General features: G+C 41.9%; 2 protein-coding genes across 4 annotated transcripts in view; one reads left to right on the forward strand and one right to left on the reverse strand.

Moving 5' to 3' along the window:
* iqcg (IQ motif containing G) overlaps positions 1-21,602 on the reverse strand; it is a 41,869-nt gene that overhangs the window by 11,408 nt on the left and 8,859 nt on the right. The gene's annotated exons all lie outside the window — the stretch shown is intronic.
* Positions 1,380-21,602, forward strand: part of hipk3b (homeodomain interacting protein kinase 3b) — an 83,420-nt gene continuing 63,197 nt past the window's right edge. For 2 of the 3 annotated variants that reach the window (XM_060923189.1, XM_060923191.1), the window contains exons 1-2: positions 1,380-1,732; positions 19,420-20,656. In XM_060923189.1, coding sequence (XP_060779172.1) covers positions 19,422-20,656 — 1,235 coding nt within the window. In that variant the 5' untranslated portion in view covers positions 1,380-1,732; positions 19,420-19,421. The remainder of the gene's footprint in view (positions 1,733-19,419; positions 20,657-21,602) is intronic. The other variant, XM_060923190.1, reaches the window with a different exon arrangement.

A 21,602-nucleotide genomic window follows, 5' to 3' on the forward strand; every position in this document is an offset into this window, starting at 1 on the left:
GTCTCCAGCCCCTGTCCTGCCATTGGTATGTTTCCTGGTTGTATCCTGATGTTATTAGTTTGTTCATTTTTACCCTCCTGTTGTTTTTTTGTTTTGTTTTTGTCTAATTGCAAAGTCTTATCATGCTTTTGCCTCATTAGGTCCAAGCCTCTTTTTGTGTGGTTTTCTAGTTTATATCATTTAGATATAAACGTGTTTGATTACTGTGTTTGATTACATTGTTTTATCACCAGTTGAATCTCTGTGAATGATTTCTCTGTTTGAAAGCTGTGTTTGATGACTCTTTTTTTGACTGCTCTGATTTTGATTACTCCGTGTACGATTATTCAGTGTTTGATTACTCTGTGTGTTTTTGATTACTGTGTTTGTTTACTCTGTGTTTGATAGATCTGTGTGTGACTGACTGATTACTCAGTGTTCGATTACTCTGGTTGTGTGTTTTATTTCTCTGTGTTTGATTACTTTGTTTAATTACTGTGTGATTACCCTGTGTGTTTGATTACTAAGTGTTTGATTCCCCTGTATGTTTAATTACTGTGTGATTACCCTGTGTGTTTGATTCCTCTGTGTGTTTAATTACTGTGTGATTACCCTGTGTGTTTGATTACTAAGTGGTTGATTCCCCTGTATGTTTAATTACTGTGATTACCGGTGTGTTTGATTACTAAGTGTTTGATTACTGTGTGATTACCCTGTGTTTGATTCCCCTGTATGTTTAATTACTATGATTACCCGTGTGTTTGATTACTAAGTGTTTGATTCCTCTGTGTGTTTACTTTGTGATTACCCTGTGTGTTTGATTCCTCTGTGTGTTTAATTACTGTGTGATTACTGTGTTTGATTACTAAGTGGTTGATTCCCCTGTATGTTTAATTACTGTGATTACCCGTGTGTTTGATTACTAAGTGTTTGATTACTGTGATTACCCTGTGTTTGATTCCGCTGTGTTTAATTACTGTGATTACCCTGTGTGTTTGGCTACTAAGTGTTTGATTCATCTGTGTGTGTTTGATTACTGTGTGATTACCCATGTGTTTGATTCATCTGTGTTTAATTACTGTGTGATTACCCTGTGTGTTTGATTACTAAGTGTTTGATTCCTCTGTGTGTGTTTAATTACTGTGTGATTTCTGTGTGTTTGATTACTAAATGCTTGATTACCCCGTGTTTGATTACTAAGTGGTTGATTCCTCTGTGTGTGTTTAATTAATCGGTTAGATGACTCTGTGTGTGATTGATCAACCGTTGCGTGTTCGATAACTGTGTGATTAGTGTGTGATTACTCTGTTTGATTACTAACTGCTTGATTACTCTGTGTTCGATTGATCGAACGGTCCGTGTTCGAGTACTCTGTGTGTGATTGTTCAGGTCTGGGCTGTGTGACATAAACTCCAAAACATTTGTGTCGCGCAGCTGAGAGTCGGTGAGATCAGCGCGGAGGGAAGGAAGCGGAGATGAAGCGGAGCTCGTTCCCCGGTTAGAGTCGGGGCTCCGCTGCCCTGCCTCGCCTCGCCTCGCCTCGCGGTGTTCCCGGTGTGTGTGTGTGTGTGTGTGTTGGAGTTTGCTATGACGGGAACCGCCGCCGCTGTTATTTTCAGGCGCGCGTGCGCTCCCTTCTCCAGTTGTCCAGGACAAGATGGCAGCAGCGCGCACAGGCGCTGAGAGTTCTAATATCAGGGTGTAAAATGTCCGGAGAAACAGTGGAGCTGCTGAACTGTTACTCTGCGTGAAGGTAAGCGGTTTGGCTTTGGGCTTCGTGCGTGTGCGAGCTGACGAGCTCAACTCAACTCCGAGCTCGACACCAGCCGAGGATGGCGCTGCTTAGCATTTTCATTCCATACCTCTTTTATTACAAGCCACGCCTACTGTGCTATTATTAGCCAGTAAAATCCCGTGTCCTGCTCTAGGATTGGTTCCTTCACGTTTTGATCGACAGCTCGCCTGTGTCCTGAAGGACTTGGCCAATCGTAGAGAAGGAGGCGGGGTTTGTCGGGAAACGGTTTGGAAATGAACGAACAGTCGACATCCAGCAGCTCGGTGTTCACTGCGGGCGAGCTAACCATAATTACACGCTTTCTGATTCACCTGCGCATAAACTTTTATATAGCCGTTTCGAAAACAGCGTAAAACAGATCAGCATGTGCAGTTTATTTGTTAAGAGGAGTTGGAATGATATTTCCGGAGAGCTGAGTATCGGGAGCTAGCTTAGCATCGAACTTCACTCCGAGCTAAAAAAAAGTTCGCAACAGAGCAATCAAATGCAGTTCTAATACAATACAAACTTTAGGGCAAACATCTCGGGTTATTACGGTAACACAGTACTTTATGCAGAAAAATAATCCGTAACATCAGCACAATAATAAACCTGGCTGGACGAGTCGTTTAGTTTAAGGGCTTCTCAGGTCGTGAAGTTGTTATAACCTGTAATAAGACGTGTATGAGCTGTTATGGGTTTAATATCGTCCTCATGAGCTGCTCTGGTGAAGTTAAAGAAGAAATAAATCGCATCGAGTTTTGCCTTCCTCAGGCTATCAGCGCTATTTATAACCGACACGGTTACATCCCGAATACCGTCATATCAGACACCAAGTGCACTAGGTAGTGCGCACGAGCCCTGGTTATGTACAGCATGTAGGGCGCTTGTGTAGGGAGGCTGTGTGTATTCAGTGTTGTGCAAGTAACAGTATATTCAATTCGGTTATGCATAGTGAAACGATCAGGCTGGGTTGCCAGATCTGTGATTTTAAAGTAATTTAAGAGAATATAAAAGTGGGTGCGTTTTATTTTGTATGAGTTGTGATCTATAGACAAGGTTTTTTTTTTTTTTTTCTTTTTAAATGTGCAGAATAGTTACATTTAGCCTGCTGGTGTTTTGTTTGTTATAAATAAATAAATAAAATGGTTATTAGTGGATATTTTACAATAGGATATTTTTTATAGTTATAATACACAGGGCCAAATTACTCAATTCTGATTGGTCAATCAAGGAGGACTTTTTTCCTTAACATGGCCGTATTTCTGAAATGCTCCCGGCTAGTTCGTTGCTCGGTTAAATTTATAACGATGAATGGTATTTGCAATTCCTTTCAGATCAAGCACAGAGTTTTCTTGCGTTTAGCAATCAGCTTTTGTAAAGAAGTTCCAATAAAATTTTGTAAACCACTTTCAAAATCCTCATGTCGTGTCGAGTCGACGTGTCCCGATGAAAGACGCTTTAGAAACTGATTCAAACGTGCGAGATTGGTTCAGAAAACGCGAATGACAAATGTTGTGAATTTGGCCCTATATATTATAAACGAGTAATCGTATGGTTCTTCGTAAAATTTTTAAGGATCAATTTCACTCGTGATTTCAAAGTTTTGAAACTGCCCTTGTTGCTTCGCGACTCGGGCAATTTTCAAAACTTCGAAATCACTCGTGAAATTAATCCTTAATTTTATTCGGCCCCAGATGATTACCTATACTAATCAGAGATCATTTTACCATAGGACATTACCATAAGATATTTTATATCTGTCATATTTTATATTTATTTTCATCTTGTAATATGTATTTGATCATTAATATGTAAATTTGTGTAATAGAGGTTGTTGTTGTTATTATTATCCTTGTTAAGTCTGATGTCATGAACTATACTCAGCAAAAATAAAAACTTGACACTCATTATTTTTCAAATAGTGTTTAGAAACTTTTCTTGAAAGAGTTCTTGTTGTGATTATGGTTAAATGCATCGTCAAGGGCATTACGTCACACATTCATTCTACTGGTCGGGCCTACGTAGCACATGCGAGAGCACTGCACGCTAAAATCACGTTTCCACGTGACACAAGTGACGTGACCTATTGATACACGTGCAATTGATCTTACGGTAGCAGAGTAGAGTGTCATCTCAGAAAAACAAGGTTTTATGGTTAATTATTCGTTAATTTGCAATGCCACGAGTGTCAAACATTCAGCGTGAACGTGCCATTGGCATGCTGAATACGGGAACATCCGTCACTGACGTTGCGAGGGTTATGGGATGCAGTCGACAGACCATCCATAATCTCCAGACACGTCTCCATCAAACCGGCACCACAGCCGACCGCCCCCGTCCTGGTCGACCACGTGTGACGTCACACGCAGAAGACCGACAGATTGTCTTGCGTCATTTGCGTAATCGGTTTGTCACTGCCACATCCACTGGGAATGAATTGTTTGGAGGTCGAGTGACTGCCCAAACCATTCGAAATCGCCTACGCTCTGCTCTGCATTAAGTTGTGACTCGCAGTTTTTGATCATGGACATTGTCGTCGCATTTCCGGTGGAACCGATTCCATGACAAACATGATCTGTACGCTATAGCATCTTTAATGACAAGATAATTGAATACAATCGTTATTTCAAACCTATTTTCCAAAATGTTCAAATTATTGACTTTGAAACGAGTGTAAAGTTTTTATTTTTGTTGAGTTTATTTCCAGGTTAAGCCCCCCCTTCACTGCTGCCAGTGTAGAGACTTTGGTACTAAATTTAACAAATTCTTTTCTTTACTCCCCTTTAGTGACTTTAATTAAAGGGGGAAAAAAAGGCCTAGTGACTCATCTAGCTACTTTTTCAGCACCCGTTAATATTAGTGAGTGCCTTGAACGCTATCCGGCTCTCCAGCTCACGTCGCGTCTGCTGTTATGGGTTTAGGAAGCAGATTTGTTCGACTCCCAGTGCCTGACTTAAACTTGCAACCAGTCATTGATCACCATGATCCCGCCCCCTGACTAATCACTGACTACCACTGTTTGTCCCACCCACTCACCTCTTTGTTTTTAAACTTTTTCTTTTTGGAGATATTACATTTTATGAGTACTAAAATTTTCCTTCTTGGCAGTGAAATACAATCGTTATGTTTGGTGAGCTGGTATCAGCCACCAAACCCTGTTATCTAGATGTAACGTCCATCCGTCCGTTATCCATAACCGCTTATCCTGTACAGAGTCCCAGGCAAGCTGGATCCTATCCCAGCTGACTACGGGCGAAAGGCGGGGTTCACCCTGGACAAGTCGCCAGGTCATCACAGGGATGACACATAGACACAGACAACCATTCACACTCACATTCACACCTACGCTCAATTTAGAGTCACCAGTTAACCTCACCTGCATGTCTTTGGACTGTGGGGGAAACCGGAGCACCCGGAGGAAACCCACGCGGACACGGGGAGAACATGCAAACTCCACACAGAAAGGCCCTCGCCGGCCACGGGGCTCGAACCCAGGACCTTCTTGCTGTGAGGCGACAGCGCTAACCACTACACCACCATGACATGTAATCTGAAAAGTTGTTATTCATAATACTATTTTTATTTATATACCTCAGCATTGAATGAGTTTTTAAATAAAACTGATCATTAAAAGATTAATAAATAGCTTGTTAAAAACTCAGACTAAATAGAAATATGAAAATACAGAAGGGGGAATGGGAAGGCTGGGGAGAAAACACATGAACCCACCCATAAATGGCCCATTTTATCTTGTTTTAAATGAAAAATATATAATGTGTTGATGTTTGATATTTAAACCCGGATTAATTTGCTTAAACATCGTTATCTCACTGATTTTTTAAAATCATTAAACACGTAATCATGTTATCGGTGTGTTCAGCATTTCTGTGTCGTCAAGCGATGCAGATGCGCACCAATCCCTCTTGCACTAGATTGTATGGGAACATAATATAATATTTCAGATAAATTCCACTTCTGCAGAAGAATTAGTGTTGATTTGATAACGGTTCATATGAGACATTTAATATTCATTAATGAAATATAAATTGATTAGGATGGCAGTGTTATGTAAAGGGGTTTCGTTCACTTGATCTGGCAACCCAGTGGTAACAGTAAATCATGAAAAGGTTTAACTTGTGGATTTCTTGCTGACGGGAAGGTTGTGTTTGTCGCTTGTGTATACACACACACACACACACACACACACACACACACACACGCATGCAGTTGTGAAGAATGAGTTCATTCACTGACAGGAAGTTCAGCCCAAGTCATGCGATAGTCTCGCTTTCTTTCTTAGCAGAACAAAATGCACACATGACACGTTACTCTCTCACCTCATTAACGTTGTTCCTAATTAATTAATAATCACAGGACATGAGCAGTTAGAGAAATCCTCAACCAGCCTGTCTGACACGAACGGTCATCAAGTCAAAAACTCAGTCACTGTGATGGATAATTACACGGAGAAAATTAGTTTTATTTTGTCATTTATTGAAATTGCATTTAAAACAGTAATAAAAAAACAAACAAACCACTGTCTCAGAAAAGCAAAGCATGTGCTCCAGTTCAACAAAAGTATCTGATAAAAATTTTCAGGATGTCAACAGGAAGTAGAGGTCCATTCCCCCGCCCCCTTTCTGTGGTTGGTGGATGACTGACGCTGGACGTCCGACAGATTGGACACATAACGAGTTTTGATCAGAAAATAAACTCTGTGCATTAAATTAACATCAGAAACCTAGAGTTAACATTATGTACTGTTTGTTTGTTTGATTAACACGATATTTTCGGTCAGTTTAGTCATTTTAAGTTTTAAATGTCTGAAAGAAAAATATCTGAAAATTTAAAAATGGGGACAATTCGTGTTCAGTTAGTACTAATTATGTGAGCGTTTTTAGCTCATAGTTTTTCTGTTAATATTGATTTCTGTTCTTTTCAAGTAATGTGAATATTTCAAAATCTGATCTGTACAGTGACGTTATCCTAAAGCCTAGGTCACAACCGGACATACGATTTTTTTGGCCGTGCGATTTTTGGCGTTTCCCAAATCACTGCGCTTTTTTTTTTTTTTTTTTTTTTTTTTGTTCGTGGAGAAAGACGCACATTGGCCGTCAGTTTGTTTTGCAACCTGAAAAAAACGTAAGCGCCCGTAGAATTTGTTTGACATGACAAAGAACCTCTGCGGCCGGTCTACGGCTCGAAAATCAGCACGTTACACGTGCGCGCCCTCTGTGCGTTTCTTGCGTTTTTTGCACGTAGACCGGCCGTAGGAGCACGTACGGCCGGTTGTGACCAAGGTTTAAAGGAACAGTCCACCGTACTTCCATAATGAAATATGCTCTTATCTGAATTGAGACGAGCTGCTCCGTACCTCTCCGAGCTTTGCGCGACCTCCCAGTCAGTCAGACGCGCTGTCACTCCTGTTAGCAATGTAGCTAGGCTCAGCATGGCCAATGGTATTTTTTGGGGCTGTAGTTAGATGCGACCAAACTCTTCCGCGTTTTTCCTGTTTACATAGGTTTATATGACCAGTGACATGAAACAAGTTCAGTTACACAAATTGAAACGTAGCGATTTTCTATGCTATGGAAAGTCCGCACTATAATGACAGGCGTACTAACACCTTCTGCGCGCTTCGACAGCGCATTGATATCTGAGCTCCGTATCAGTGCGCTGCCGAAGTGCGCAGAAGGTGTTAGTACGCCTGTCATTATAGTGCGCACTTTCCATAGCATAGAAAATCGCTACGTTTCAATTTGTGTAACTGAACTTCATATCACTGGTCATATAAACCTATGTAAACAGGAAAAACGCGGAAGAGTTTGGTCGCATCTAACTACAGCCCCAAAAAATACCATTGGCCATACTGAGCCTAGCTACATTGCTAACAGGAGTGACAGCGCGTCTGACTGCGTCTGACTGACTGGGAGGTCGCGCAAAGCTCGGAGAGGTACGGAGCAGCTCGTCTCAATTCAGATAAGAGCATATTTCATTATGGAAGTACGGTGGACTGTTCCTTTAAATGATTACACAAGATTAAATTGGTATTTATTGCCTGGATGCATTCTGAAAACTGTTTAAATCCTCCTGTAGGATTGTGTTGATTTATTTTTTTCCCCCCATGACCTTTTCATGTCCTCAGATATTAACAGAATTAAAATTCCCCGTTAGCGATCGCGTTGTTGTGTTGTAACCGTGAAATTCCTGATTGTAGCTTTAACGTGGTTTTGATTTAAGAAATCACACGAACTGTTTTGACTTTTCAGTCCTGCGAAGATTCAGAACCGGTCGTATCTCGTGAAGGACACAAACGTTCTTTAGAGGTTTTTTGGAGAGGAACGCTGGTCACATGAGCAAACAATCATCTGAAGTGAATCAGGCGTAATGAGGACGGTTAAACGCCTTGGAGTCACGAGCTGCAGGAACAGAGCGGAGTCTCTCTGACAGCAGAGAGGTGGATCATGTTCACGAGACGCCAATAAAAACCGTGTTTACGCCGCGTTACTGATGCTCCAGGAGCGAGATGCGAAGTTTAATGAGTAAATGTGTTTAACTAAGAACACGCACACACTGGAACCTGACCTACTTTACGAGCAATGAAAACACCCGGGTGAACGCTGGAGTAGTGCGTGTGGTTTTTTTTTTTGTTTTTTTTTTTTTTTTAAATCAAAGCTGCTTGCATGCAAAGATCATAACATACAAGTTGATACTGATAAACGTGAGATGGCATGTGCGACAACGACACTCTCACTCACCACATTCTTTCGTTTCATGTGTTTAGTCATCTGGAATTGTAAACTTCAGCACATAATTTCAAACATCAATTTGCGAATTATATATTTATTTCTGACTACATGTGAGCATTTCTAAATTTTAGTTAAAGCGCCACTCAGGTTGTTTCTTATCTTTCTCTCTGGAGACTCAACGTTAACAGTGGTCCGACTGTCCGGGACAACCAAATGTTTGGACGAAACAAACCCGCATCAGCCTGTTCAATGGGACAAGTTGAATATTTGTTGAACATCGCCATTTTTTTATAGAAATTATTCAAGAGTTACATCAGTAAATTTCCAGCAAAATGAGTTCAATCCCCTCAGTGATCCGGCCGTGTTATTGTTTATGAAGTTCCAGGGAAGCCGAGTACAGCAGGTGTGTGTGTAAAAATAACCACAGTTTAATTATAGATGATTAAACTTTCATTGAAATCGGAGATTAAATACCTCAATAAAATATCTGTGGTGAATTTTTTTTTTCCCCCATTTTGTTTCATTTGTATGGTTCATGTTAACGTTACCCATCACAAATGTCGTAAAATATCTCGGGGGAGTTTTACGACAGTGCCGAGCTCACTCACGGTTTGTTTTTATTCACAATTGTGATTCTGTCCCCTTCGTCATGTCCAACTCCTTTTCTTTCGGTTTTGTTTCGTCGAAAAAAGATGACAATCCCAACTCTTAAAACAAAATGTAGCTCAGGTAATGGGTTATAACCACAACACCACCACACACCATAATAGGCTTTGGAGAGAGTCCGTTTATCGTTAAAGTTTGAGTTTTATGGAAAAATTATAAATCATTAAAGCAGAATGATGAACAAAGTTTATTTCAAAAGCAGGTGTAATTGTGATCACCACTTTCCTTTCGTTGAACAACAACCCCGATTCCAAAAAAGTTGGGACAAAGTACAAGTTGTAAATAAAAACAGAATGCAGTAATTTACAAATCTCAAAAACTGATCTTGAATTCACAATAGAACATAGACAACATATCAAATGTCGAAAGTGAGACATTTTGAAATTTCATGACAGCAACACGTCTCAAAAAAGTTGGGACAGGGCCAATAAGAGGCTGGAAAAGTTAAAGGTACAAAAAAGGAACAGCTGGAGGACCAAATTGCAACTCATTAGGTCAATTGGCAATAGGTCATTAACATGACTGGGTATAAAAAGAGCATCTTGGAGTGGCAGCGGCTCTCAGAAGTAAAGATGGGAAGAGGATCACCAATCCCCCTAATTCTGCGCCAACAAATAGTGGAGCAATATCAGAAAGGAGTTCGACAGTGTACAATTGCAAAGAGTTTGAACATATCATCATCTACAGTGCATAATATCATCAAAAGATTCAGAGAATCTGGAAGAATCTCTGTGCGTAAGGGTCAAGGCCGGAAAACCATACTGGGTGCCCGTGATCTTCGGGCCCTTAGACGGCACTGCATCACATACAGGCATGCTTCTGTATTGGAAATCACAAAATGGGCTCCGGAATATTTTCAGAGAACATTATCTGTGAACACAATTCACCGTGCCATCCGCCGTTGCCAGCTAAAACTCTACAGTTCAAAGAAGAAGCCGTATCTAAACATGATCCAGAAGTGCAGACGTCTTCTCTGGGCCAAGGCTCATTTAAAATGGACTGTGGCAAAGTGGAAAACTGTTCTGTGGTCAGACGAATCAAAACGTGAAGTTCTTTATGGAAATCAGGGACGCCGTGTCATTCGGACTAAAGAGGAGAAGGACGACCCAAGTTATCATCAGCGCTCAGTTCAGAAGCCTGCATCTCTGATGGTATGGGGTTGCATTAGTGCATGTGGCATGGGCAGCTTACACATCTGGAAAGACACCATCAATGCTGAAAGGTATATCCAGGTTCTAGAGCAACATATGCTCCCATCCAGACGACGTCTCTTTCAGGGAAGACCTTGCATTTTCCAACATGGCAATGCCAAACCACATACTGCATCAATTACAGCATCATGGCTGCGTAGAAGAAGGGTCCGGGTACTGAACTGGCCAGCCTGCAGTCCAGATCTTTCACCCATAGAAAACATTTGGCGCATCATAAAACGGAAGATACGACAAAAAAGACCTAAGACAGTTGAGCAACTAGAATCCTACATTAGACAAGAACGGGTTAACATTCCTATCCCTAAACTTGAGCAACTTGTCTCCTCAGTCCCCAGACGTTTACAGACTGTTGTAAAGAGAAAAGGGGATGTCTCACAGTGGGAAACATGGCCTTGTCCCAACTTTTTTGAGATGTGTTGTTGTCGTGAAATTTAAAATCACCTAATTTTTCTCTTTAAATGATACATTTTCTCAGTTTAAACATTTGATATGTCATCTATGTTCTATTCTGAATAAAATATGGAATTTTGAAACTTCCACATCATTGCATTCCGTTTTTATTTACAATTTGTACTTTGTCCCAACTTTTTTGGAATCGGGGTTGTAGTACAGTAAATATATAGGAATAAGTGTTCTGGCCGGGACGAGTGGATTAAAGGGTTAATATCGAGGCCTGCTCGCGGAGCTACAGGTGCACTCGTGAGGTCATGTGGTGCAATGGGTTCATGCTCATTGGTCACGCTCTGATCTTGAATGGCGTCGTGTTGAGAAATGAATCAGCATCACAGTTTAATACGAGGATCTGTGCAGGCTGATTGGGATGAAATTTGCCGTCCCGAATAAATTCGGGGCGGTGGAGATGTAATTATTTCAATCTGGATTAATCGGAGCAGATTGCTTTGGAATTCTTGAGTGAAGCGTTGTTTGATTTTTCGAGAAGCGGATGAGTTGAGTACAGGTGTGCTGTAACCCTGGATGTGTTTTTCTTGTTTTTAAAAACGCATCGCAAATCCAGTACAGATCAGGCAGGGAGAAGTGACTGAACCCGTTTAGAGACGGCTTCATCTCTGGAACTGAATCGGGCTTTATGCTTGCTTTGCTGTGTGTGTGTGTGCGCGCGCATGCCCACACTCCTGAGCTTTTATCATTTGTGATATTTTTTTTTTTCCATCACCATTAACACGCCTGCTTGCTGTCTGTCCATTTCAGACCCTTTTTACTTTATGAAAACATTCAGTGCTGTTTAGTTTCCTCATTATTTATTCCTTTCCAAATTACGGTCTTCCTGAAACAGTAGCTTTCTGAGGTACATGCTCAGCAGAAAAGTTGACCTTTGTTAATTTCAGTGAAGTGAAAATATTCTGAAAAATTCTGCCAAAGAAAAATTTTTGAAAAAAAAAGCACCGCTTGGTACGTTTCCTGCACTTTTTAACTTATTAAAGCGAGACGGCCTTTTGATTTCATAAAATCGGTGAAATTTAGTTCCGTCTGAAATGTGGTGATTGTGATATCTGTTTATTTCTGTAATATCTCACAAAATATCAGGCCATTCTGTGGCTGGGAAGTTATTTAATTTGAGGCGATTAAAGCAAATAATGTGCATGAAATCGCTCGCTTGGCGCAGTCAAGCAGACAGAGGAAGTCCGTGTGCGCATGCGCAGGTTTACCACCTTCTTCTTTTGGGTTTTACGGCAGCTGGCATCCACAGTGTTGCATTACTGCCATCTACAGGTTTCCCTCTGAGCGTGCACTGACAGTTCCATCATTCTAAATGAACAGCTGATCACACCGAGGTGCTCGCTGAGCGCCCATATTTATTAGTTTGGTCCTGTGTTTCCTTTCCTTCGTATATAACATAACGTCTTTTCTTCTCACTTTCTTTCCGTTACTGTAGTCGCTCTTTCACGTTTCATTCGCACACTCGCATCCTCCATTTTTCTCTCCTGTTTCAAATCTGTATCCCACAATGCCTTGTGTGAACGGCGAAAGCCCACCACGTGATGTGATGCATGATGTAGTATCTTGTATTGGGTCATGGTGAAGCAGGAAAAAATAGCAGAGAATTTAGGGACGTGGAGATAAATTCATTAATTGTTCTGTTTAAAAAACTAATAAAATCGGGCGTCTGTGATTCGAATTCAGTAGCTTTTGGTCACTAAACAAAAATACCTGGGTGTCGGGAAAATCCTTTTTATGACCTACACTTGAAAAATCTGAAAGGCGGTCTCGGTTTAAATGACGCACTTTGTTGCTGCTTTTGTAATTTTCGAATACTGACTCCAAAAAAGCAAAGACAACACACCGGAACTCTGAACAGTGTCCTCAACCTTGAGTTCAGCACAGCTTCAGCATTTATTACCTTTAAATGAGTTTAACTTTAGATCAAACAAAATAAAGAAATATTCACTTGTTATGTCTGACATTAGTCGCTATAAACAGTTCACTTTACTGTGGTGGAAAATAATCGCTCATCAGTTAGCTGGCTCGCTGGTTGCTAACTAAAGTCCGTGATGTCTAAGTATGTCTTTGTTTTGCTTTCTTGCGATTTCCCCAAAACACGGATCGCCAGCTGGCGGATTGTTGACCTTTATGCTAATAAGTATCTCACGACCGAACCGAGTACTCTGAAAAAGTTCTCCAACAGTCTGTCCAAACGTACGAAAAACTGGTCAGGTTTCAGCATCACGTTTTCTAAACACAAACCCGTTCAACTTCTGTCGCAGATCCTGTGTTGCAATTTATCCGATTGCACGGATTTATGTATAAAATTTAGCGAAAGGCAGCTCATCGAACCAGAGACGAGCTCCAGGGCTTGACAGTCGATGAAAATGTCCCAAAACTAATCAGTCATGGTTATGCATTAAAAAGTGAATCATGTCAGTGTTCTGTCTTGTTGGTCACTTTTCTGGAAGTTTATTAAACATTGGACTTTTATAAGTTGTAGCTAAATAAATACTTTTACCCTCGTGGCTAACCAGCTGGCCGACTGCTAGTAAAGTAGTTTACTGTGAATTTGTCAGGGCTCCGTCCAGATTCATGTTTTAAGTTTTAAAACGGATCACTTTTGCCACATTTACACACAGCGTCCATATTACTCTGGAGTTTCCAAGCTTCCAAAAGGGAGACTTTTGGAAACTATACTTGAAGATGATGCACATCACGATGTGTAGATTTGTGTGAACAGATTACTAGCAGTGTTGCAGTGATGTGTTATTTAATGAGTACAAAAATTGGGGGGGGGGGGGGTTGGGAAATAATTTATCACAATATCGATAATTATATTGTCTAATGGTGGTGTGGTGGTTAGCGCTGTCGCCTCACAGCAAGAAGGTCCAGGTTCGAGCCCCGTGGCCGGCGAGGGCCTTTCTGTGTGGAGTTTGCATGTTCTCCCCGTGTCCGCGTGGGTTTCCTCCGGGTGCTCCGGTTTCCCCCACAGTCCAAAGACATGCAGGTTAGGTTAACTGGTGACTCTAAATTGAGCGTAGGTGTGAATGTGAGTGTGAATGGTTGTCTGTGTCTATGTGTCAGCCCTGTGATGACCTGGTGACTTGTCCAGGGTGTACCCCGCCTTTCGCCCGTAGTCAGCTGGGATAGGATCCAGCTCGCCTGCGACCCTGTAGAACAGGATAAAGCGGCTACAGATGATGAGATGAGATATTCAGTACGTTTACATGCACGTCCAAATCGAGCTGCTGTTGGTAATTGAGCAAAGGGTCCCAGCAGGGGTGCCAGAGAAATCCAATCCTACATGCACAAGTGAAATCGGGCTATTGTGCAAGGTGCATTGTGCACCCGAGCCACACGTGGCGCTACACGCCCCATCGTGTTGGTACACTTCCGGTTGTTGACATGAAGAAGAGCTATAGTGTTGCCAGATACTGCTGACGTATTCCAGCCCAAAACATGTTCAAATCCGCTAAAATGCACTTAAAACCCCCAATCTGGCAACACTAGCAGTTCCGTGTTCAAGCTGTTGGGCTTGCTCTAACAGACTGTATGGCTACAAACTGTCCTGCGCAGACCACTGTTTTGTAAGACAACTTATTTTGCATAATAATATTTTTCTAAAGTCCATTTTTTGCTTACAAAAAAATATTTTTTTTTGCTTACAATTTAACTTATGTCTTAATAAACACACAAAGTTCAATTGTTTTGTTTTTATTGACATTCTTCAGATGTTGGACATACACACACACACACACACACACACAAATACAGTGACTTGTTTATGTACACAATTCACAGCTATGCAACAGCTGTACAGATGTATTTGGTGATACAGTAAGTGAGCTAAATTTTAACAGTGCAAACAATGCCACAAAAAGAAAAGATTCATGCCGTTGTCATGATTCGTTGTCATGCCGACCGAGGCTGTTGTTTCCCGCTTGTGGTCTCGTCACTCGTCACTTCCGGAAGGGGCGGTGCTGAAGTAAGTAGCTCGATAGGGTTTACATGCACAAAGTAGCTCGGCAGAAATCGCATAAACTAGGTCGTGTAGCTCGATTCCGAGAAATCAAGTTCGGTTCAATTTCAGCCGAATTAAGGTGTTTACATGGCATTTTGAACTTCGATTTCAGTCGAGCAACGGCAGAAATTCGATTCTCTCTATGTGCATGTAAACGTAGTGATTGTCTCATCACTCAGCTCTTCTAAATCGAGCAATATGTATGGAAAACTGAACGTCATGAACAAGTCCACGGTCAGGCCGACAAAGGACGCAACTGAAGATCTCTCACCACCTTCGAGAGTCAAAAAAGTTGTGTCTCTTTCTTTTAATCGAAGCTCATCAGCTGCCCCGTGTTGAGACGAACCAGGAAGCGCTACAGCATCTCCGGCTCGGTTACCCAAGATGACATGGCTCAGAATTCTTGACCAATCTTGACTTTTTTTTTTTCCCTTTGCAAAGGAAAATATCCACGGCTTGGTGACTTTTACGGACAGCAACATGAGGCTGGCCAAGGACTTGATCAAACTTTTTGAACCCTTCAAGATGGTCTAAACATTGGGAATACAATTTTTTTTTTTTATTGTATGCAAAGTTGGGAACATAATCTTTTATCATGGTGCTGCATCTGAAGACCATCAGAGAGGGATACAAGCAGAGACACCCAGCGGAGACGGCCTTGGACCCAGCAAGCACTGTTTTTTCTTGGGAAGGCGGATAAAAATCTACACAGCGCAATACTGTGGTTTTGGAACCGTATCCTGTTTTCATTGTGTTTAGTTGCTCAGGAAGTGCTCTCTAAATTTAAAATTGTAAATCTAAAAAATAATTTTATTATGCCAAGTCTTTTATACCATGACGAACATGAAAGACTGCCCTATTTCTTTTTCTTTCTTTTTTTTTTTCCCGGCAAATAAAAAGAATTGTTCAGATGCACATCATAGACATGTATTGAACAGTTGTTAAGGATGTTGGAAAGGATCTGTGCCTTTTTGTTCATCACAAAAAAAATCAGACCACGCCTTTTTTGTTTTGTTTGATGTGGGTGCGTAAAAGCTTTTTGTGTACAGGAATTTGAAGTTTAGAAGAAGCCGAGGTGATCATTGTGTTGGAAAAGGATGGACGTTTACAAACAGATTGCGAATAAATCCAGAGGAGAACAGATTCTTTGGAGCAGGAGCAAGTCCACAAGTGAAAACTCGTGTCCATTTTGGGAATTATTTATTTATTTAGTGCCTCTTGTCGACCCTAAACAGTCGTTCCCTCACCAGCTTGTCTTTTTTTCCTGTCTTGAAGATAATAAGACAAGACAGCTTGTCGTGTTATTGACAAAAAGTTAAAGCTTTACTTTTGACTTTTACAAAACCTCAACGGTGGAGACTCCTTCCGTAAACGTTCGTACAGAAAGCGTCAACATATTCATTGATTACACACAAGCGTAGCAAACTGTTCCGTTTGTTAATGCAACTTTTGTTTACTTTCTTAGCTCGTTAGTAAGCTTGAGGTCAGACGAGGACGCAGGTGCTGTTCACTGTTCGAAGTAAACCTGGTGCACGAATTGCCAAGGAAATCTCTTTAGACGTGTTTATACGAAATTCCAAGAGCAATGGTGTTCTTTCTTTAATTTAAAATCTGCTCCTTGTTTACTAAGTGGCCACTTATTGCTACTAAATGGCTGTTTCGTGATGAGGCATGGGGTGTGTTTGCTTGAAAAATGAAGTCAAACCTTGTATGAACACGTGCACACCATTGAACGCCTGAGCTTACCATTGAAGATCTCCAGGATGACGAGAATGGGATTATAGTGTAAAGTTCATCACAGCCAGAGCTGGAGGCGGGTTTTTTTTTTTTTTTGGGCAGACTAAAAGATAAATGATCCCAAAATGTTCATCCTTTTCAACCCCTTTTGTAACTGGATATTTCAAAAAGACAATGCGATGCCATTCTGCTCACCAGGTGTAGGGAGTGGCTTGACTGAGGGAGGCGGAAAGTCAGGTTACGGCCGACTCCAAACCAACCACGAATGAAATGCAAATTCTGCTAATTGTTCTGCTGATGTGTCCTGTGGAGAAGAAAAACACCACTGTTGTACATAGTCTGTGGAGAGCCATGAAGAAAGTGTGGGAAACTGGTCTCCTAGAGCCTTAGGCTACATCCACACGACAACGGCAACGAGATGTTATTTAAAAATATATTGCGTCCAAATGGGCAACGATCAGTAAAATATCAGGTCCATATGGCAACGCAACGCTTGCTGAAAACGATGCAATACACATGCCACACCTCTAGGGGCGCTGTAAGACGGTCCCTTCGGAGACACCAGAACAATAGAAGAAGTAAGGACGCATGCGCATAAACTATTATGCGCAAGACTTCATATTAGCCACAAAGTCAGGAAAATCTGTTGGTAAAATTACGTTATAATGACCAAATACAATGAAAAGTATTTTTCCAGTCTCACCTGTGAAAGGTAATCCCATGTGATCTCGTTTGGATGGCAAACCTGTTGGTACAGTTAAACGCAGCTAATCTTTATTCTCCGCTTTGACCTATCCAATATGGCGGCTAGGATGACTCATGATTCTACGCGGAAGGCGGCGTCTTTAATGGTCCGGAATAAATTGAATGCTACACGTTGATGGATTAATTTGTTGTTTCTCACCTGTGAAAGGTAATCCCATGTGATCTCGTTTGGACGGTAAACCTGTTGGTACAGTTAAAGGCAGCGCATGAATCTTTATTCTCCGCTTTGACCTATCCAATACGGTGGCGAGGATGACGTATGATTCTACACAGAAGGCGGCGTCTTTAATGGTCCGGAATAAATTGAATGCTACACGTTGATGGATTAATTTGCTCTTCTACGCCCTTTTTGAGGAATGTATTGTAGGACTTAAACCAATATCTGAAGAGGTGAGATCGCTCCTTTTTTTTTCCCTATTTTTGCTGGCGGGATTGACTCTGCCCTAAGGGCAGAGTCTCTCTCTCTCACTTTGCACCATTACACAATAAATATTCACAGTGAAAATATTTTGTAAGCGCGTTTCATGAACCAAGTTATAGGATTTGTTGACAACTCGCATCAAGTTCGTTACACTTCTACCCGGCGTGAAGCACTCAGTCATGTGGTTGTGACGTCATCGTAAACAAATCCGTTCTACTCATCCAGACGACTTCACAACGGCAACGTTGCCAGATCTTTCCACTCTGGAACCCGTTCTCAAAAAGATTGCGTTTTGGGCACCCAAAACGCCGGTGCCGTGTGGACGCCAGGCCTAAACGATAAGCAATTGTATCAGAGTCACCTGAATCCGTTGCTGTGTGGACAGGGCCTTAAACATCTGAAAGTTTAACAAAGTTGTATGAAACTGTAGGAGGTTTTCAAAGCCTAGAGAAGAACCAGCAAAATACACAATAGTGTGTGTCAGCGATGATTACATGGCACCACTGCTTTGCTGGAGCACGTTGTTGGTCAGCCTCAAACTCAGGACAGCGGAGGTCTTTTGACAAGTATGATTCTAACCTGTTTAGAAAGGATCTAGATAACTGAGTGACTAATTGTCAGATCTCATGCTTTTTTAAAAGGTATAGCTCACCAAAGTTGGGCTTAAAAATCAAGCTAACAAAACCTTGAACTTGCTCAGAATCTTGGGTTGCTTGTCTCCGTGACCTTCCTGAGGTTAAATATTGTAACTAAAATTCTGCATTTGAGAACGTGAAGGAATGTGAATATTTGGATGACTGTCACTTTTATTATCACTTTACCCAGTTTACCCATCAATTCTGTAGCTCGGGACAGTCATGTTTCTCTTGTCTGCCCTCTCCATAAAGGGAACATTTCATGGGAATTTGAAAATGCCCCAAAAGTAAAAGTTGCCAACTCCAGACGGCTCCTGCTTGGTTTCAAAGAGCGGAACATCTTTCATCCTTCAAATATGCCAAAGGTCCATGATTAGTCTGTATTCCTTCCTGAAGAAGGATTTTGGTTAGCCATCATGTAAAAAAAGAAAGTCTACGAGGCCAAGGGGCCATTGTAGGCCATGGGTAAAGTGCTGGCAAAATTCGAAACTGAAGGTGGGGGGGGTCCAACCCCTGAAATGTAGATTGAGAATGATCAGTGAAATAACATGATTGGTTAGGGGAACTGGGGGGGGGAATGGTGGCACAGTGGTGAACATTACTGCCTGATATCTCCAGGGTCCCTGGTTTAACCCTGAGGTAGGGGGTACTCTAGGAATGAATGAATGTGTGCGTGGTGCCCTGTGGTAGGCCGGTATTCCATCCAGGGTGTGTTCCTACCACTCCCTGTTCTTGAGATAGGCTCTGGATCCACCACCCCTGACCAGGATGAAGGGTTTACTGAAGAGTGGGGAAAAAATGGTTATTGAGGTTTTCATCCCTCGCAAATGCAGGGTCTTGACAACTTCTTGAAATTGTTTTTTGAGTGATTTAATATGGTGTAGTAAATTCATCGCAAATAAAATGTTCCACTATAGATCTTTCAACTTAGTCATTTATTTGATGTTGTGGTGGCCCATGTTACTAATGTTCTTTTGTTTATTTGTTTTGTTTGTTTTTTTCCCCTTTTAACAGGTATGGCCTCACAAGTCTTGGTCTACCCACCACATGTTTATCAAACCCAGACAAGTGCCTTTTGCAGTGTGAAGAAACTCAAAGTCGAACCCAACAACTGTGTTTACCATGAGAGGGCCTTCCCACTGACTTTTTTGAATGATAGATCCCTTGGCATTGGACAGCCAACGAAATTTGCAACAACGTACAAGACACGGGGCTTTGCAGGAGGCAGACACCGTGGGGACTTTCCAGTGCAGACTGTCGCTGTACAAGGTGTACAACGACAACCTACCAGTGCAGCAGCACATCACCAAGAAAGAGGTGTCCCGTTACAGGGCAAAGAGCTGAAACATCTGGAAAAAGGCAGGAGCAGCAGTGGAGCTACAGGGGCATCTGGAGTGGTCAGGGGCAAGGACAACGGGAGTAGTGGGGGAGGAGGAGTTGTTGGTGGAGGGGCCGACGAGGACAGGGAAGAAGACGACTGTAGTTCTAACTTGGCAGATGGTTCCCAGCGATGTGGTTTGAAACGTAAGAGTGAGGAGCTGGAGAACCAGGGGAACGCCATGCAGATAGTGGAGGACCTGTCAATGTTGCCTGCAATGTTACAAACGAACGTGGGGAACCCGCCAGTTGGGGTCCCAGCAGCTGTAGCAGCAGGGCCAGTGAAACAAGGAGGTGGAACTGGCAGTGGGGATGGCGACTACCAGCTGGTGCAACACGAGGTGCTTTGTTCAATGAAGAACACCTATGAAGTGCTGGACTTCCTTGGCCGTGGTACCTTTGGCCAGGTGGTCAAATGCTGGAAACGAGGCACTGGTGAGGTAGTGGCGGTAAAGATCCTGAAAAATCATCCGTCCTATGCACGGCAGGGCCAGATTGAGGTCGGCATCTTGGCCCGTCTGAGCGGAGAGAATGCGGACGAGCATAACCTGGTGCGGGCTTTCGAGTGCTTCCAGCACCGTAACCATACCTGCCTTGTGTTCGAGATGCTTGAGCAGAACCTATACGACTTCCTCAAGCAGAACAAATTCAGCCCGCTGCCTCTCAAGGTGATACGGCCCATTCTTCAGCAGGTTGCTACCGCGCTGAAGAAGTTGAAGGCCATGGGTCTGATCCATGCCGATCTGAAGCCTGAGAACATTATGCTTGTGGATCCTGTCCGGCAGCCATACCGGGTGAAGGTCATCGACTTTGGTTCTGCCAGCCATGTCTCCAAAGCTGTTTGTTCCACGTACCTCCAGTCGCGGTACTACAGGTATGCATGTAAGGTTAAGGTCCACATATATTTGAGTTTTGTTCTGCGCTTGTAGCAGCAAAACGACTAGCTGTCAATCAGGTTTTTCAGATGTGGCTAGATCTTGTTTTGTCTTACAGTGGCAAGAAGTTCATTTGTTGCAACATTAATATTTACTATTCTTATGAGGAAAACGAAGGTATAGTTTGGTAGATGGACTTAATTTGATTCTTCTCCTAAGCAGGGTTTTTTCCGAAGTCTGTGTTTTTGTTTTCTTGCGCCAATAAAAAGACTTTCACTATGCAGCAAGGTTCGACGTTCTAATTACCTTACTGTTTGGTTTGATGCTATATATGGTAGGTTGTCACAGCTGCAGGTCACTGGGCCATGATGACTGATAGGAATTGGAGCTGGGCAACGTTTTATATAACAATGACACACAATCTGTGATATTGTGATACGCATTTTGGTGATATCATGGGTATCGATGATGATGATGATAGATACTGCAATACAAAGGTAAATCCGAAACGTAGGCATTCTTTACGGTATTAATGCAATAATGATGGGTGGTGGGTTTTTGAATTTATTTTTTTTTAATTCAGGTCAAATAACATTTGAGGTCTTGTAAAATTGCTGGCAAGGAAATGTCATCTATGACAAACATCCTGTCTATTCAGGAACCACAACTCCGAAGAACAGAGCTACTGCCAGGACGGGGGGAGATTTATAGTCGGTTAGTATGGGAAAGGAAGCAGGGTTTCTGAAAACATGCTCCAGCACAATAGCTTTTTTTTTTTTAAATAAAGAAAAAAATGCAATAATTGTTGAGAGGAAAAAGAACTTAATTAAAGAACCATAAGCAAACTTTTATTAGACATGTCGTATTGAATTTTAATGACATTCCTTTTAAATTAGTTTTCATCCATCTAAACGTTTTTAAGAACTTTTCAATTATTTTTTTTCT

The sequence above is a fragment of the Neoarius graeffei genome, chromosome 6, assembly GCF_027579695.1.
Source record: "Neoarius graeffei isolate fNeoGra1 chromosome 6, fNeoGra1.pri, whole genome shotgun sequence".
Taxonomy (NCBI): domain Eukaryota; kingdom Metazoa; phylum Chordata; class Actinopteri; order Siluriformes; family Ariidae; genus Neoarius; species Neoarius graeffei.